The sequence below is a fragment of the Quercus suber genome, unplaced genomic scaffold (assembly GCF_002906115.3).
Source record: "Quercus suber isolate HL8 unplaced genomic scaffold, Cork oak 2.0 scaffold_266, whole genome shotgun sequence".
Classification (NCBI taxonomy): domain Eukaryota; kingdom Viridiplantae; phylum Streptophyta; class Magnoliopsida; order Fagales; family Fagaceae; genus Quercus; species Quercus suber.
In genome coordinates this window covers 296,657-315,261 of record NW_027069722.1, presented here as the reverse complement: position 1 = coordinate 315,261, position 18,605 = coordinate 296,657, and the positions used below count along the sequence as shown (strand labels likewise).

General features: G+C 35.8%; 1 protein-coding gene and 2 long non-coding RNA genes across 5 annotated transcripts; all 3 read right to left on the bottom strand.

Annotated features, from left to right (window-relative positions):
- Positions 1-593: 593 nt before the first annotated feature.
- LOC136070874 (uncharacterized) lies at positions 594-1,548 on the bottom strand. The gene is made up of 2 exons (XR_010632139.1): positions 1,519-1,548; positions 594-1,135 (listed from the first exon to the last, which is right to left on the bottom strand). It is a non-coding gene; the product is annotated as an uncharacterized LOC136070874 (long non-coding RNA).
- A 2,696-nt stretch (positions 1,549-4,244) lies between these two features.
- On the bottom strand, positions 4,245-7,658 carry LOC136070870 (uncharacterized). Of its 2 annotated transcripts, XR_010632095.1 has the most exons (3): positions 7,518-7,658; positions 7,290-7,405; positions 4,245-4,786 (listed from the first exon to the last, which is right to left on the bottom strand). It is a non-coding gene; the product is annotated as an uncharacterized LOC136070870 (long non-coding RNA). The 2 variants fall into 2 exon arrangements; XR_010632094.1 differs by having other exon boundaries at positions 7,290-7,658.
- A 780-nt stretch (positions 7,659-8,438) lies between these two features.
- Positions 8,439-16,840, bottom strand: LOC112027416 (uncharacterized). Of its 2 annotated transcripts, none has more exons than XR_010632138.1 (3): positions 15,367-16,839; positions 15,052-15,151; positions 8,439-8,754 (listed from the first exon to the last, which is right to left on the bottom strand). XR_010632138.1 is itself a non-coding variant. In XM_065781435.1 (3 exons), the coding sequence occupies exons 1-3, from the start codon at positions 16,741-16,743 to the stop codon at positions 8,668-8,670; spliced, it is 1,569 nt and encodes a 522-aa protein (XP_065637507.1). In that variant the 5' UTR covers positions 16,744-16,840; the 3' UTR covers positions 8,439-8,667. The 2 variants fall into 2 exon arrangements, 1 of the variants encoding a protein (XP_065637507.1); XM_065781435.1 differs by having other exon boundaries at positions 15,362-16,840.
- Positions 16,841-18,605: the final 1,765 nt, after the last annotated feature.

Sequence of the window (18,605 nt, the reverse complement as noted above, 5' to 3'; positions counted from 1 at the left end):
AGTCCTCAAAGAGGACAGTTTAATGATTTTTCAATTTTTTAATCAATCAATTATTTCATCGATTACAGCAAATAAAAAGAATAAAAGGAAGGTTCGCAACCAAACTTTTCAAATATAATTCCCAAAAAGCAAAACAGTCGTGTGGAAGGAAATCAAAGAGAAACGGATAATACGCATTAGGGTACATTACATTTTGGCAATAGGGCAGCCAATTTTAATTTTTCTATTTAGTCCCTCAAGATTCTATTCAAACGTTAGGATTGACATTGGCAAAATTGAAATTTTAGAAATCAAATCAACAATAGCCCTTGGCAAGCTTAAAAGGGAAACATTATATTGTGGAAGTGTGTAAAAAACCAAAAATTAACTGCAACTTGTAAATCAAAATCCTTCAAGAAAGTCCATGAATTTAAGCTCATCATGGTGTAAAATTCACAATTGCCTACACTGGATGTGATCTAGAAAACTATTGTGTGGGTCGAAAAGCTTCAGTTTTTTAGTAGGATGGCATGCTAAATAGAATAAGAGTCACACAATTTTATATTAAACTAACAAAGTCTATTTTGCCAGAAAAATATGTAAAAGACAATACATTAGCCATGAGAATATTTCATAAATTTTATAAAGTATCTGGAGAACAGCCAAAAGTATTAGCAAGTAGGGTGAAGCAGTGCACATACACTAACTGTACACTCTAGATGATCAAGGGTGGATTGAAAATTTCGGTAACATTGAATCTCATATTCTCATGTAAAATAATACAACTTCAAAGAAAAACCATGACATGTTAACATCACTACAACAGTACTTGTATACTATGGCAAAATCTGCACCTATCTACCATCCTAAATTTTCCTACCACACCCAAAAGAAAACAATTCCATGCATTTTAACCCAAGGCTCAGGAAAACGGGATGCCTTTGTACATGGCGTCAATCACAATGAATAAGAAGATGCAGCAATGAAGCTCCTGCACTGCCACTATATAACTCTAAACAAGTTTTCACTTTTCACTTATCTCTGTCTTGTGGGCTGTATACATAATGCTTGTACACTTAAGGCACCCTTAAATATCTAACTGGTTAAGGTTAATCATGCTTGCAGAATTCTGTATGAGCTCCTTCCGAAAATCCACCTAAAGATTGAACAAGAACCATTAGCTTCTGCAGAAATATCACAAGACAGAATTCTGGAATATTACAAATAATGACAATTTGCCAGGAAACAGTAATATTACTCCATCATCTGGCATTGCAGTTGAGAAACTTAACATTAGACCTAGAAAGTATAAGGTGATACAAAATCGAAAGTCATGTAATTTTGTCAAAAATATCATTATAATTTGTGCATAAGATGACAGAATTCAATTCCTTCAGTTTTTTATATTTGAGAGAGAGAGAGAGAGAGAGAATCATACAATCCCCCAACTACAAAAGGTGAAAACACCATCTCAACTTAATTTATTAAAATAACAAAAATTGTTAGCAGCTAGATATCTCAAGGCAAGTAACATCTTACATGATAGATGGCTGCCCCCACCAATGCCCCCACCAGTCATCCCCCACCACCTCCGTTAGCCTACCCTTATCATTTTCCACAGCCACCACCTTCATACCCACCAGCCTGGCCACCTTTTGCTCCCTCACATTTTTTTCCTCCTCCAAAGCAGCAACCTTGTTAACCACCCCCCCCAAGCAGCCTTTCTTCTCTCCCCGTTCTCCTCTTCTTTTTCCACAATCTTTTTTGTTGGGCTTTTTTTTTTTTTTCTTCTCCAGGATTTTTTGTGTGTGGGACGTCTAGGCTTTTTCTGTCCCCGCTAGGTAGGGACCATAAATACATCACCACCTTCAATGTGGGACTTCACTCACACGTGTAACCCAACAATATCTGAACTTGAGGAAAGTTTCATGGCATTAGTTGATCAGTTAAAGAAATTGGAACTATGTCAGTTAGATAAACTGATGCACATATGGAAGAAGGGTCCAAAAAAGATCATGGGCTTTGGAAACTTGAGATCCTTAAAAGTTAAGGAATGTAACAGTTTGACAAATTTGTTCTCACCATCCATAGCGAAATTGCTTGTGATGTTATGGGATATAGAAGCTATTAACTGTGGAAAAATAGAAGAAATCCTTGCAAGTGCAGGAGAAGAAGAGGACGAAAATGATGTTTTGTTCTCCCAAGTGTTCTCAATCTTGCTCGAGGACTTGCCAAATCTCAAGTGTTTTTGCCCTGAAGCTAATGCTTTTGAGGACCATCGTTGTGGATAATACAGGTAACTAGATGTCCTACTTTAAGGACATATTTTCCGACTAATCTAAAGACACCTCAGTTGAAAGAAGTAATCGAAGGCGATAGCTATACAACACATTGGAAGGGAGACCTGAATGCCAACATAGAGCACATATTCAAACGAAAGGTATGACACATATTCTTCTCACAACAGATGTCTCATCGATGGAAGAATTTAACACCTATGTATAGACCATTGCAGTATATAATTTGCAAATATTTTTAACTTTTATCAATTAGTAGAAAATAAATAAATAAATAAAGGATGGCAAAACACAATTTCCAATTACAAATATTATGATTACTTTAATCACATATATAACTTTTATCATTCAAAAAAAAATATATTTAATAAACAACAAGTCAAATACATCTTGTTCAATAAAAAAACAGATATATATATATATATATATATTGTTAATTATTAGACAATTACATGTGCACAAACTTCTTGTGAGCTAATCATTTTCAATTCATTCCCATGTTTTTGGCTTCGTTGAGACCTTTATATCCCCTTTTAGGAGTATTTTACTGGTAGTTCTATAAAATATAGAAAATTATATTTGGCAAAACATAATATTGTTTAGTCTATCCTGTCATTTTGCTCTAATTTTATATTTATATCATAAGAACAAAACATCACGCTCTAGAAATTAAGTTGAAAACTTTAAAAGAGGATACTAATCAAAATCATTAAAGTTTAAGAGTCCCTTTTCTTAATTCCTTCACCTGAAGACCATAAGATGTATAATCTCATTAGAAACTGAATTTACCTGTCTTTTCCATGCAGGGGAACAAGCCATCCAGCAATAGCCAATTCTACTCAAACCACCAAACTTTATCACAATTTGCTCGCCTTGCTAAAGTGTACAAAGCATGGAAGTTTTACAGAATTCAAATTGTAAAAGTATTCCTAGAACTCTGGATACTAATTTATTATCAAATTTGGTGAAGTAGGCGATGGCTACACCTCCCAACTTTCTCCCCCTTCTCTCATTGTAAATTTATTTGAAACAGGAAGCTGCTCAAAAAGGCCTCCCAGTTTGCCGCCACCTATTTCTCCACTACCCAGAAGACGAACATGTTCATCACTTAAGTTACCAGCAATTCTTGGTTGGCACTGAGATCCTAGTGGTGCCTGTCCTAGACAAAGGAAAGAAGAATGTTAAGGTCTATTTTCCAGTGGGAGAAAGTTCCAATTGGCAACATATCTGGACAGGGAAGCTATTTACAGAACAAGGTTGTGAAGCTTGGGTAGAAGCTCCAATTGGTTATCCAGCTGTATTTGTAAAGGCTGGTTCCATTATTGGAGAAACATTTGTAAAAAACCTAAGAGATTTAGAGATTCTTTGAGATATCAGTCCTCAAAGAGGACAGTTTAATGATTTTTCAATTTTTTAATCAATCAATTATTTCATCGATTACAGCAAATAAAAAGAATAAAAGGAAGGTTCGCAACCAAACTTTTCAAATATAATTCCCAAAAAGCAAAACAGTCGTGTGGAAGGAAATCAAAGAGAAACGGATAATACGCATTAGGGTACATTACATTTTGGCAATAGGGCAGCCAATTTTAATTTTTCTATTTAGTCCCTCAAGATTCTATTCAAACGTTAGGATTGACATTGGCAAAATTGAAATTTTAGAAATCAAATCAACAATAGCCCTTGGCAAGCTTAAAAGGGAAACATTATATTGTGGAAGTGTGTAAAAAACCAAAAATTAACTGCAACTTGTAAATCAAAATCCTTCAAGAAAGTCCATGAATTTAAGCTCATCATGGTGTAAAATTCACAATTGCCTACACTGGATGTGATCTAGAAAACTATTGTGTGGGTCGAAAAGCTTCAGTTTTTTAGTAGGATGGCATGCTAAATAGAATAAGAGTCACACAATTTTATATTAAACTAACAAAGTCTATTTTGCCAGAAAAATATGTAAAAGACAATACATTAGCCATGAGAATATTTCATAAATTTTATAAAGTATCTGGAGAACAGCCAAAAGTATTAGCAAGTAGGGTGAAGCAGTGCACATACACTAACTGTACACTCTAGATGATCAAGGGTGGATTGAAAATTTCGGTAACATTGAATCTCATATTCTCATGTAAAATAATACAACTTCAAAGAAAAACCATGACATGTTAACATCACTACAACAGTACTTGTATACTATGGCAAAATCTGCACCTATCTACCATCCTAAATTTTCCTACCACACCCAAAAGAAAACAATTCCATGCATTTTAACCCAAGGCTCAGGAAAACGGGATGCCTTTGTACATGGCGTCAATCACAATGAATAAGAAGATGCAGCAATGAAGCTCCTGCACTGCCACTATATAACTCTAAACAAGTTTTCACTTTTCACTTATCTCTGTCTTGTGGGCTGTATACATAATGCTTGTACACTTAAGGCACCCTTAAATATCTAACTGGTTAAGGTTAATCATGCTTGCAGAATTCTGTATGAGCTCCTTCCGAAAATCCACCTAAAGATTGAACAAGAACCATTAGCTTCTGCAGAAATATCACAAGACAGAATTCTGGAATATTACAAATAATGACAATTTGCCAGGAAACAGTAATATTACTCCATCATCTGGCATTGCAGTTGAGAAACTTAACATTAGACCTAGAAAGTATAAGGTGATACAAAATCGAAAGTCATGTAATTTTGTCAAAAATATCATTATAATTTGTGCATAAGATGACAGAATTCAATTCCTTCAGTTTTTTATATTTGAGAGAGAGAGAGAGAGAGAGAATCATACAATCCCCCAACTACAAAAGGTGAAAACACCATCTCAACTTAATTTATTAAAATAACAAAAATTGTTAGCAGCTAGATATCTCAAGGCAAGTAACATCTTACATGATAGATGGCTGCCCCCACCAATGCCCCCACCAGTCATCCCCCACCACCTCCGTTAGCCTACCCTTATCATTTTCCACAGCCACCACCTTCATACCCACCAGCCTGGCCACCTTTTGCTCCCTCACATTTTTTTCCTCCTCCAAAGCAGCAACCTTGTTAACCACCCCCCCCAAGCAGCCTTTCTTCTCTCCCCGTTCTCCTCTTCTTTTTCCACAATCTTTTTGCTGGCCGTATCAATTTGGACAGTATGTACCACACTCCTTGCCGGTCAACCCCACTAAACCTTTGGCCAATACGAACATAAAACCCCCTGTTACACAGCCACCAATCCAAAACATCATCCCACCCTCTGTTCCACAACATAAACCTCTTCCTAATCCAGGGATGACAAACGGGAATTCAGCTTCTTTTCGTATTGACTCAAAGGCCTTTTCTTTGGCTTTTGAAGGGGGCCGAACGGATTCTTATTCCATTAATGAGCGCCGGGGTAAGTTCCATGGATCTATCCGTGTGGGAAGGTTGGGGTTGGATTGGCTCATTGCATGCTTGACAGAATTATGTCGGTGGGACTTCAGTAAGCAACATTTTTTCAAGCGGTTCCGCGAGAATTATAAAATTTTGGAGTTAACTAGTATATCGAATAAGGGTGGTATGTTTGCGAAGATTTCTGAGTATCACAATGGAGCAAAACGAGGTTGTTTGCGTGTTCCAGAAGGTGGTAAAAAAGGCGGTTGGGCTACTCTTGAAAAGAAATTGTGTGCATTTTTCTTGGGAAAATCTGAGTCTATGCCGGGGAAAGAGGCGGTGGCTGGTGGTGGTGGATTTGACAACTTCACCGGCAATCAAAGATCACGAGTTTGGCAAAAATTAAATGACTGCATGAATTCGGGGAGTGATTTACTCTCAGGAAAGCAGTTTCCTAATCTTACTAGTACTTTGAAACAGAAGGAGAAATCAGGGGGATTTGATTTACAGGTTCTGTTTGAATTGAGATTATTGTTGCTGAAACTAAAAACTGAAAACTGAAAACACTTAAATAAAATAATTTTTAAATATATGAATAGTATTGTGGGATCTATTTTTAATATTTTTTATTACGTAACTAGTGTATGCACAGTATATTCACGGTTCACAACAATAAATTTTGCCGCTAAAGTCAACATTAGCGGCTTAAAAAAAAAAAAAAAAAAACGCAGACGCCGAACATGAAATCCAAACGCCCTCATAAAAAGAAAAAGAAAAAAAGTCAATCATATCTTCTCAGTTAAAAGCTGGCCGGCCCGTGCATGAAACTAATTGGAGCTGGACCCAAGCCCATTTTGCTTTAAAAATAACAGTGGATTTAGAAGGTGCAGGTAGAAGGTCTGTTTGTTGGGCTAATAAAACCCAGCCCATTAGTGAGGGGTCAATCTCCTTGGATACAAACCATGAATTTGGGCCTCTAGCTGTCACCAAGCCCAGCCCCGTACTTCTAATAAGGTTGTGGGCACCTCACGTGTTGGGGATAATGTTCCAGAAGCTTGTCAAAGCTACTGGGAGGAGGGTTAAGGGTCGGGCAAGGTTGGGTCAGAAATGAAGACGTCAGAACAGCAAAATGCAGCTTTCTAGAGAGAGAGAGAGAGAGAGAGAGAGAGAGAGAAGACATAACACAAACCAATGTGTTTGCACAACTGTATGGAAGAAAATAAAATCGAATAAATGTAGATATTTAATAAGTTCAAATTCCAAAAAGAAATTAAAGATCAGCAAAAAAGAAATAATGATGGAGGTACAAACACAGTTTTCTGATAAGAACAAACAGCAGAAAAACGAAGAAAAAAAAACACACTGTAAAAAAATTCTACAGAAGCAAATATATGATTAGCATGTAAATATTCAACAAGTTACATCATAAAAGAGAGTTTGGAGTAAGGATGATAAAGCCCGAATAGATGGAGCAAAGAGGAATCATTAAACATTGTGGATACAAAGTTCAGATCAGAATATTCAGAAGTAAATAAAGACATCACGTCATAGGAATTTATCAAGTAATAAACTTCTCATTAGAATACACATCTACATAGTGTTGCTGAAATTAAAAACAAGAGAGAGCTCTCACAAGAAAAAACCAAACATACCTGACTCTTCAGGATTTGTGGTTGAGCAATCAGCTAGTTTTCTAGGAAAAGATAGATGATCTCAGTACGCTCTTTTGTCTCACCAATTCCCTTGCTCTCTTTGCTGCCAGAGCTGCCTAAAAAGGGAAACAATAGATAAGAGGGAAAGTTCTGAATTTTAAGATATGTCGATGGTGGACATACTAAGTAAGAGCGTCTTTATTAGTAAACATGGAAATTTTCACTTACTCCAATAGATTGGAGAATACTTGACCTCGAATTTTAAAGTGCTGGAGGATAAGAATTCTAACCATGAATACTTGCACCAATTCTTCAATTACTTGTGAACATAAAGCTTTTATTCCTACATCATTGAACTCATCAAGATTGACAAATTCAATATGTGAAATTAGAGTAGGCTTATTCAAAAAATGCAATTTTTATAGCAAGTGCACCCTTTAACATATTACCCTTTAGAATTGTTGGTGATTCTTGGGGTACATCATTTTGATTCTCCAAAATTTTTATGGGATCCTTGCGCTTTTTATTGTTCTTTTATTTCCAAAATTTCATTGTATCTTTTATCTAAGGAACTAAGACCTCTATCATTTGACCCTACGAATCTTGCATTCTTGCTTTCATCCATGCTATTTTTTTAAGAAGTATTACATTCACAATATTTTTACAACAATAAATCATAGGTAGTAAGTTATTACTAGTTTTAATTTTAACCAACAATTGAAATTATTTTTTTGCTCACCATTAATAGCCAATAACAACTTACTACATAAAATTTGTTGTGAAAAAATTATGAACATAATATTTCTCTATTCTTTTAAACATGCCCTCGAGAATATCTAACATTCGATTGACATCCTTCAACATTTCTTCCCAAATCTTGGGATCCATGCTAGACATGACGGACTTGATGAGCAAATCTCTGGATAAGGAAGATTGTGGTGGTTTGCTTGATTGTAATTTGGAGGGTTTTTTTAATAATTTTTTTATTTTTATTTTAATTTGGTTGTGGGTTATTGGTTGTGAGGGGATCGAAACACCAAATGTTGTGAATCTAAGAAAATAAAATATAAATTAATAGCTCAGTCAATTCGAACCAATCTCCTTGTGAGGAAGAATATATTTTTTTAGTTTAAATAATGTTGCCTACCATTTCTCATATTAATGTTTAAATACATATTAGATTGAAATTCAAATGACACAAGATAACTTAATCATCTAATCCTATCTACAAGAGTCCTATCATCTTATAGTCCCGATCCTAATCCAACCACAACTCAAAACAATAAAATTCAACAACTAAAATACAATTCAAGTAACAACTAAATTACGAAATTCAAACACAAACTAATACTTGAGACATTATCAGCATCACTATCTGCTACAGTTGCATCTTTTGGTTACTCATGTATATGGGACATAAATATGCTCCTCTGCTGCTGCACTGGTATTCCCCAGACACCACAGCCTGTATTTGCAAAATAAATCATTTTCAGGTAAGAGAGAAGCTGATGTAAAAGTAACTAAATAAGATATGCTCCAATGATTAAGCATTTGATGAATCAAACTAGGAGTAAATAATCATTGAATGCAAAATGCAATTAATGTAGAAGATAAAGCCAAAAGAATATAACATTTTAAAATAAGAGACCCAAAATAGAAAAAAGAACCAAGTTGTAAATAATAGGATTTGTAGAAATCGATAGCTTACCAACTTTATTATCAGCAAATAAAGCAACGGGTCTAGAATTTTATCATTTTTTATTGTTTTACCCTTCAATTCCTTAAATATCCCTTTCCACTACCAATAAATTTGAGTCCAAATATATATATATATATATATATATATTTTGGTTAAAAGGGAATATATATTAAACACTACGAAGCCAAAATAGCTAAGTTAGCTAACAAAGGGTGGGGCAATATCCAAATACATTGAAACCAAATCATGTGAAAACTGCTTTAAAACCTTTTATTTTACTTCTTATCTTTCACTGCATGAAAGTAGAACAGAGAAGGATAAATTAATAGAACCAGATGAGGGGGAAAAAAAGCCCGCACAATTCTAGCAATTGAAGCTTTGATCTTCCAAAAAGCAAAAAGTTCTCAGTTATTCACACTAAGAAAGAAAAATAAGGAAACAGTATGAAGTAAGAGGAAATTCAAGGAGAAATACTTTGTACAGTTGAGCTATTGGAAAGCTGACACCAGAAACTCTATGGTCATACACATGTAAAAGTACCTTAGACTAGGCATATATTAATATATGTTTCAGTGTAATATCAGAGTTTGATGATTGTTTAGTCCTTCAATGTCATTAAGTTATTGATACTTTCAGTTGCAAGATGTGTACATATGGAAGTACTGGGCTTTGTGCCTCTTGATTTCTGGTAGAGTTTGCTCTTCCACCCACTAAAAGTGATGTCAGAGCCCTGATTTTGGTTTTTTTGTTTGTTGCCATAGCATTGCCAAGATCTTCCAAAGCAAGCTTTAAGCTTCAGTAGTTTCACTCAGCAAGGAAATGCTAACATCACCGGCTGCACAAATTGTAGAGAGATATGCAGTAATGAAACAAATGACATTGCATATACAGCAATCCATAACCAAAACAACATGCTTATCAATGGAAGCCTAAGTTTACTGATAGGGACTTGTGCAATGATACTAGAGACCATAGTGTTGTAACTGAATCTGTTTCTATTTCTGATATGATGACATGAGCAACAGTTATTGGCTTTGACCGTCTCACCCAGCCTAATATATTGTATCTCTGTTTCTGATCAATGTAAGCCAAGTATTATCAATTCCAATCATTCTTTCCCTCAACCTTTCTTCTCTGCTAGATTAGTCTCTATTGTTCTAGAACTTCTTCATGGTATCAGAGCCATCAATGGCATCACAGCCTTCATCTCAGTCAACACCAAACCACCCTTGAATTTCATACATTCAACTTCATTACCTATACCTCCATTAACATCTTTTCCATCCAATCATCATGCAAATCAAACACCTCTGTTTTTACTCTCAAACATGGCTAATCTCACGTCGGTGAAGCTTGATCAATCAAACTATATAGTTTGGAAACATCATATCACTTCACTTCTCAAAACCTACTCTTTGATTCAGCATCTGGATGAATCAATTCCGATACCTGATCAATTTCTTTGTGGGGGCAATGGAGAAATTACTTCACAGATCAGTTCTGAATTTGAATCATGGCAGATTTGTGATCAAGCATTGGTCACTTTGATCAACTCTACTCTCTCACCAGCAGTAGTTTCTGTAGTTGTGGGAGTTGAATCTGCCATTGGTGTGTGAAAGGCCTTAGAGAAGAGGTTTAATTCCTTTTCTCAATCTAATATTCTAAATTTGAAGATTGAACTTCACAGTATCAAGGAGAATGATTGAGTGAATGTGTTCTTACACAATATCAAAGAAGAAAGGGATAAGCTTCGAGCAGTTGGAGTAAATGTGGACAATGAAGAATTACTTCACATTGTACTTAAGGGATTACCTATAGAGTATCATCCTCTATGTTCAGCAATTCGCACCAGAACTGAACAACTTTCTTTTGATGATTTACATGCACTGCTTCATGCTGAAGAGAAGCAGCTTCAAGATTCTATACAATCTACCAAGAACAGTGCCATTACTATGGCTATGTTTACCTCTGGTGGTCAACAGTCCCAAAATTCATCTCAAGCACAGTTCTATGTGAACAATAACTTTAATCAACAAGGCAGAGGTAGATCTAATCAGTCCTCACAAAATTCTTTTCTTCGAGGCAGTAATTCACAGTATCAAAATCAATTCACTAGATCTGAAGGGAGACCATCATGTTAGATTTATGGTAAATCTGGTCATGTAGCACGGAATTGCTATCACCACATTGATTTTTCATATCAGGGAAGGCATCCACCTGCTAAACTAGCTGCAATGGCTACTGGATCTCACTATACTCAGTCCAATGATCCTTGGGTTTCTGATACAGGTGCAACTGATCACCTCACAGCCAATATTGGGAATCTTTCTATGCAACAACCATACAAAGGAAATGATCATGTCACTGTTGGCAATGGTCAAGCACTAACTATCAACAATGTAGGTAATGACATTCTCAAAACTCCACTCTTTAATTTCAATCTTCGTAATATTCTACATGTCCCTAGGATAGCTTCCAATCTCCTCTCAATCCATAAATTGTGCAAAGATAACATAGGTATAGATTTGATGCTGACCATTTTTGCATTCAGTATTTACATTCGAGGAGGGTTCTTTACAAGGGCCTGAGTGAGAATGGGTTATACCCCATTTATCCTAACAAGACCTGTGACAACATTTCCAATGGTCAAAGCTTATCTCATAAGTCTTCTGTCTGCACTGCTTTTTCTGCACAATCTATCACCAATAAATGGCTAATTTGGCATCAAATATTAGGCCATCCTTGTTCCAAAACTTTACAACTTGTATTTCCTGATTTGATTCCTAACTCTGTTCATGCTAGTCTAGAAAATAAAGTTTTGTGTGAACACTGTTTGAAAGGGAAATGCACCCTCATTTTGTAACTAAATCCAATGTTTGGAGTCCTGCACCTATTACTGCTACCAATGAATTTCTTTTTATTTGCTCTTTGTGGATGATTACAGCAGGTTTACTTGGCTACTTTTGTTAAAACATAAGTCTGAAGTTCTTCCCACTTTTGTTGACTAAGTCTCTTATTGAAACTCAATTTTCCACAGAACTAAAGGTTCCCAAGTCTGATTGTGATGGAGAGTACATCTCCAGGGCTTTTACTTAAGTTTGTTCTTCCCATGGTATTTCCTATCAGTTCAGTTGTCCCTATACACCACAACAAAATGGTGTTGTAGAAAGAAAACACAGACACATAGTAGAGTCTGCATTGAGCATGTTGTCACAGGACAATCTACCTCTCACTCATTGGTCTTATGCAGTAAGCTGATTAACAGGCAACCCTCCTCATTGTTAAATTTTGACTCACTTTGGGAAGCCCTTTTTCATTTCAAACCAGACCTTTCTCAACTTAGAACCTTTTTGGGTGCACACGCTATCTCTACTTAGACCTTACAACAAACATAAACTTCAGTTCAGAACTACTCGCCTACTTTTAGGCTATCCTTCTGACACAAAAGGTCACATCTGTTTTGATCCGAATGCACTGACAAAATTTACCTATCTAGACATCTTCTATTTGATGAAGTTCATTTCACTCCACCAACCACTCCACCTACTCCTCCCTCTTTCTCTACTTAATCATGGATTTCTCCTATCCTTTACAGGAGTATATGTTGTTCTACTCCTTGTAACTCTCCTTCTCCCTATAATGCTCCCTCATCACTTCCCACTTCTACCACATCAGAATCTGTCTCTCCTACTTCTGCAGAATCAGCTTCTGATCTGCAAAATCAGTTTCACTCCTCCTATTCCTACACCAAATGTTCTTCCATTCACTACATCTCTCATTCCTCTTCGTAATCTTTACCCTATGGAAACTAGATCTAAGAGTGGCATTACCAAACCTAATCAAAAGTGGTGCTATAAAACCATTGTTGACAATAATATTGCAAAACCTTCTTCCTTTGGCATTGCTAGTAAGTTTCCCAACTGGTGTAAGGCAATGGATGAAGAATTTCAGGCACTCCAATAACAACATACTTGGACTTCAGTGCCTCCACCATCTAACAAGTATATTGTTGGTTCCAAATGGGTCTTTAAGATCAAAAGACACAGTGATGGCACAATCACCAGGTATAAGGCTCGTCTTGGGTTCAAGTCCTCTGCAGATCCCTCTTTGTTCCTCTATTTCCACAACACTACAATAATCTATCTTCTCCTTTATGTTGATCACATTGTCATCACAAGTAATTCCCCATCCTCTATTGCTTCTCTCATCGCTTCTCCTAGTCTTGAATTTGAACTCAAAGACCTTGGTAGTACCCTTTGTTATTTCATGGGTCTTCAATTAGCTCTCACATCCTCTAGCCTTTCCATTACATTGACCAAATATGCTATAGGTCTTCTTCATAAACATAACATGTTTCACTCTAAGCCTTCCAAAACTCCCTTTGCTACTGCCAGACTATCTCCCACTGAGCATTCCCCTCGTTGATCCTCATTCCTATAGAAGTCTTGTGGGAGCTCTCCAATATCTTACATTCACTAGTCCTGACCTTTTGTTTGTGGTCAATCAAGTTTGTCAATTCATGACAAATCCCACTGATGTTCATCTTTAGGCTGCAAATGTATTCTCAGGAATCTCAAAGGTGATCCAAGTGTTCTTCTTAAGCTTGGCCCCATTTTCCTCTCAGCTTTCTCAGATGCTGATTGGGCAGTTGATCTGAGTGCTAGACGAAGTACTACAGGCTTCATTGCTTTTCTGGGTTCCAATCCAATTACTTGGGCTGCTAAAAAGCAATCCATTGTTTCTAGAAGTTCCACCGAGGCTGATATCGGGCCTTAGCTTCTACTGCAGCTGAACTCTCTTGGTTGAGAATTTTTTTTGCAAGAGTTACACATTTATCCTCTTAAGCCTCCCTTATTATGGAGTGACAACTTGTCTGCATTGGCCTTGGCATCTAATCCAGTTTTCCACTCTTGCACAAAACATATAGAGGTGGATTACATTTTTGTGCGAGAGCGTTCATTCAAAAGGATATTCAGGCGCAATTTATCTCTACAAAGGATCAACATGGTGACATTTTTGCGAAATGTCTTCTTCTCGGTTTATTGTTATTCATTCCAAACTCACATTGATACCTCCCTCTGAGTTTGAGGGGGATGTAAAGAGATATGCAGTAATGAACAAATGACATTGCAAATACAACAATACGATAACCAAACGACATGCGTATCAATGGAAGCCTAAGTTAACTGATAGGGACCTATTAAAAAAAAATAGAGGTCATAGGGTTGTAACAGAATCTGTTTCTATTTCTGATATGGTGACGTGATCAATGGTTATTGGCTTTGACCGTCTCACCCAGCCCTAGTATTATCAATTCCAATCATTCTTTCCCTCAACCTTTCTTTTCTGCTAGATTTTGTTCTAGAACTTCTTCAAAAATCACCATACTAATTAACTAAGAAGATTTCCTTCAGGTATGAACTCTAGAACTTCAAAATTCGGAAGATTCTTTTGTCAAGTTTCTCTATTTCTAAATCCTAATCTACAACTTATCTCTGCACTCCCAATCCTCTTCTCCAAATGAAAATTATTCTCCATCAGGATTCTAGAAATCACAATCTAACTGGAGGAGCCAAAATAACACCAATGTAACAGGAAAAAAACAAAATAAAAAACAAACAAACAAACACCATATATTTCAAAATCTCAGATCCAAACCTGTCTATCTCAAACACACATTTTTCAATTCCTCAACACCCTATCTCTTAAACACATGTGCTTCGATTTTCACTAATGAAAAATATATGTAAACTATAAACTCGGAAAATTTATATCTGAAAATAAAGCCAGTGAAAAAAGAATTAACAACTCTGCTTAAAAACTTAAAAAATTAAAATCCTAGAGCAAAAAATACCCTATCTGACCTACAAACACATTTTCCGATAAACATTGAAGGTTTCGCATCTCCCCCTTCTATACAGTGCAATATTCAACAATTACTCTAGACTCTTCAGTTGCAATGTACATCCAAAAATTAGTAAACAATTTCAACACAACAACTAAATTTATTTTGTAGACAAAATGTTGTTTCAGAGAGAAGGAAATTACAGGATTGAGAGTTACCTTGGCAATCGAAACGCGCGCTTGGACATCTTCTGCCCAAGATTTCCGACAACCCCACCCCACCTTAGACGCTGATCTGTTTACTCGACTCTGGGTATCCCTGTTGCACAAATCATGTGTTTTCAAAATTCTATGAAGAAGAGGGATGTTGGGATTCGAAATGATCACCATCATCCCAGGTTTTGTGGGTTGATGAAGACAAGTCAAGCATTGTTAAGTCCCAAAAAACAACTGAAGTATTCATATGGTATGTAGATACGAAAAGAAAAAATAGTAATGAAGAAACGAACAAGAGGCATGAAAAATATACCATACCGAGCCAAGAACGTAGCAGCCTTTGATGAAACCGTCACTTGGGAACGGAGTATTAACTTCATAGTGCTCCGAATGAAGGAAATTTGCCTTGGAAAATCTAGTGTCATTTTTAATGTATGTCCCCCTGACGACTTGAAAAATTACAATGCTAATGAAATGTTTTTTGTCATCTCCTATATCAAAATCACTGGCAATTTTCGGATGCGGATGCGGAGGCATGCCAGTCCTTACATAACAAAAGTACATCTTTCCCAAGTGAAGCAGGCTTGCCGAGTATTGCACTTGCGGAGGAACATTACGAATAGCATCCATACCCATTCTCTCTGAGACTTCATGAAGGCGGTGATGCTTAAAGAATTGTTGAAGCTCCTTATCTTCTGCTTCCTCCTCTTCCTCTTCTTCTTCTTCTTCTTCCTCCTCCTCCTCCTCCTCTAATGGGACTAATGCAGCTACCGTGTCGTAGTAACATCCATAAAGCCTATGCTCTACAAAATGAGTGTCGCCGGAGAACTTACCAAGATAGTCAGGGATGCTTGTGTTTGCCCATTTATGTGTGTCAAGATCAAAACAATATAGGCGCTCTGTTTCGTGCGGCTGCGAGGCTGTAATCAGAGCCTTTCTTCCCACAACAACATGCCCCTCCCATATAGTGTTCACGTTCCTTATTGGAGGATTTGGCAGGATGATCCAGTTATCAACTTTAGGATCAAACATCTCAAAGTAAACAAAGTTTTCATCTGAGTCCCAGCGGCTGCTTCCAATCACGTAAATCTTCTCATCGGCCACAAAGGCCAGGGGGCTGGCCTTCCCACTGTTCATTGCAGTACCGGCTTTCAGTTCACGGTACTTGTGGTCATTGGTTAGCTCAAAACAATAGACGTCTTTCGGGTAAAGATCCCGGACAGTGAGCTCCTTCTTTACATCTTCATCAATGTATGGGTTTTTGATTTTCATTTCGCCACCCAAAAAATACAACATGGAGCCCAATTGAACACAACACATATCATCAGCGTATTTGCTGGTTTTAAGTTGAAGGATAGGGGAAAGCGGCGTTGGATTTCTTATTTTATCGTCTTGGACTGCTTTGGATGGTGGAGGAGGAAGAGGTATTGGTACTTCAACCTCATACAAGGAATAACTGACTGGACTAAATACGTGCCAGAAAAAAAAGTAGAGTTTGTAGCTTTCTGATGGCCCCGATGGCAGTGACTCGGCTTCCTTTATTTCCGGGTCCACGATCTTCAAGTGGAGCCTTGGATGTGATTGTGAAGGTGGTGATTCAGCTTCCTCTATTTTTCCTCGAGGAGGCAAATTTGATAAATCCAAATTCTTCATCGCCCTCATCTCGGCTTTCGTCGCGGTTTCTTCCTCTTCCATTAGTTTATATTTCGTTTTTTTCCGAATCGGCTTCTTCGTCTTTATCTTTCTTTTCCGAATCGGCTTCTTCCTAATCACCGCCCCTGATTTAAATTTTTTTTAATCTGTATCATGACAAAATTGGGCTTTTTCAAATTCATTTCCTTATAACAAAATTGGGCTTTTAACCCAAGCTTGAATATGCAGAATTAACCCACCACTATTAAATGGGCTTGAAATTGAATTATCGGGCTTAGATTAGAATTTGGCCCAATTCATTCTCTAAATTTCTGCACACAAAACAAAATGCAGAAGTTGTGTGTTTAACTGTTAACTAGATCCTTCTTAAAAAAAAAAAAAAAAAAAAAACCGTTAACTAGAAAAGCTGCACACCATGTTACGGAAGTGGTGTGTTTAATTGTTAACTAGAAAAGCAGCCCATTAGGAGCTGTTTGGTAGTGTATTTTAAACAATAATTTTCAGTATTTAAATAATATTACACATATTTTTACAAATTTTTTCACTTACATGTATTTTCATAAAAAACAAACAACATTACTAGAATAACATTACCAAACGAGCTTATGGAGGAACTAGGCTCTTCTATTTTTTTGAGTAAAGATTAATAATTTACACCTATTATAATTTAGAAATATATATTTTTTATTTTTCAAAAAAACAAAAATTAAAAAGGATAAATTTTAGAGATAAACCGTATCTATAATTTCTTTTTTGAACGTGAAGGGAAACAATTCTAAATTTTAGGAGTTCTTTTTTTAATTTAAAATAAAATTTGTTATTTGACATTTATAATAATATTTTTAAATGAAGTTACTTTTCATCAATAAGGGTATTTTTGAACTATATAAAGATCCAGTTGAAAGAGGGGTATCCTCTAATATATAGTATAGATATAGACATAAATATATTTAGTAAAAATTCTTTGCCAACCATAATCATTTATTGGATTTTTCCTAATGCAAACCTTTTGAAAATCAAAGTTTCCTTTTGAATTATGTTTTCCTCCATTAAACCTTGATTCTAAATTTAAATCCCATAACAAATTAGGAATTTTGCAACGCACAAGTCAAATATAAATTCATTAATTAATGAGAAAATCAAGCAATCTAAATATATTCTAAGAATTTATACTTATCAATAGGGATGTAATTGTGTATGCTAAATTGCTAACTCATTTTTTTTTTCATAGTATTTTTTTTTTTTTGGGAAATTTTCCTAGTGCAAATTTGTCATTTGAAAAGTCAAGTTTCCTTTTGAGTCATGTCTTCATGTGTGACATATCTAATTTAGTCAAATTCTCATCTAATTAAGTTTCATTTTGAATTATGGACATAATTATGGAGCTCAAACTAACAAGTACTCAATTGTAGATTAATCTCAATTGGTTGTATGATACATGCATATCTATTGGAGACAACAGTGGGTTTTGGCTATATATATATATATATAGAAAGGCTAATAAAAAAAAAAGGGAAATTATTATACTTATCAATAGGGATGTAATTGTGTGTGCTAATTCATTTTTTTTTTCATAGTATTTTTTTTTTTTTGGGGAAATTTTCCTAGTGCAAATTTGTCATTTGAAAAGTCAAGTTTCCTTTTGAGTCATGTCTTCATGTGTGACATATCTAATTTAGTCAAATTCTCATCTAATTAAGTTTCATTTTGAATTATGGACATAATTATGGAGCTCAAACTAACAAGTACTCAATTGTAGATTAATCTCAATTGGTTGTATGATACATGCATATCTATTGGAGACAACAGTGGGTTTTGGCTATATATATATATATATATAAAGGCTAATAAAAAAAAAAGGGAAATTATTATACTTATCAATAGGGATGTAATTGTGTGTGCTA

Excerpts from the sequence above, each read along its gene's own strand:
- LOC112027416 (XM_065781435.1), bottom strand. The coding sequence starts at position 16,743 with ATGGAAGAGGAAGAAACCGCGACGAAAGCCGAGATGAGGGCGATGAAG. Across the intron at positions 15,152-15,361 it reads TACGTTCTTGGCTCGGTATG|GGATACCCAGAGTCGAGTAA; the intron begins GTATATTTTTCA and ends TTTGTGCAACAG. Across the intron at positions 8,755-15,051 it reads CGCGCGTTTCGATTGCCAAG|GCTGTGGTGTCTGGGGAATA; the intron begins GTAACTCTCAAT and ends TTGCAAATACAG.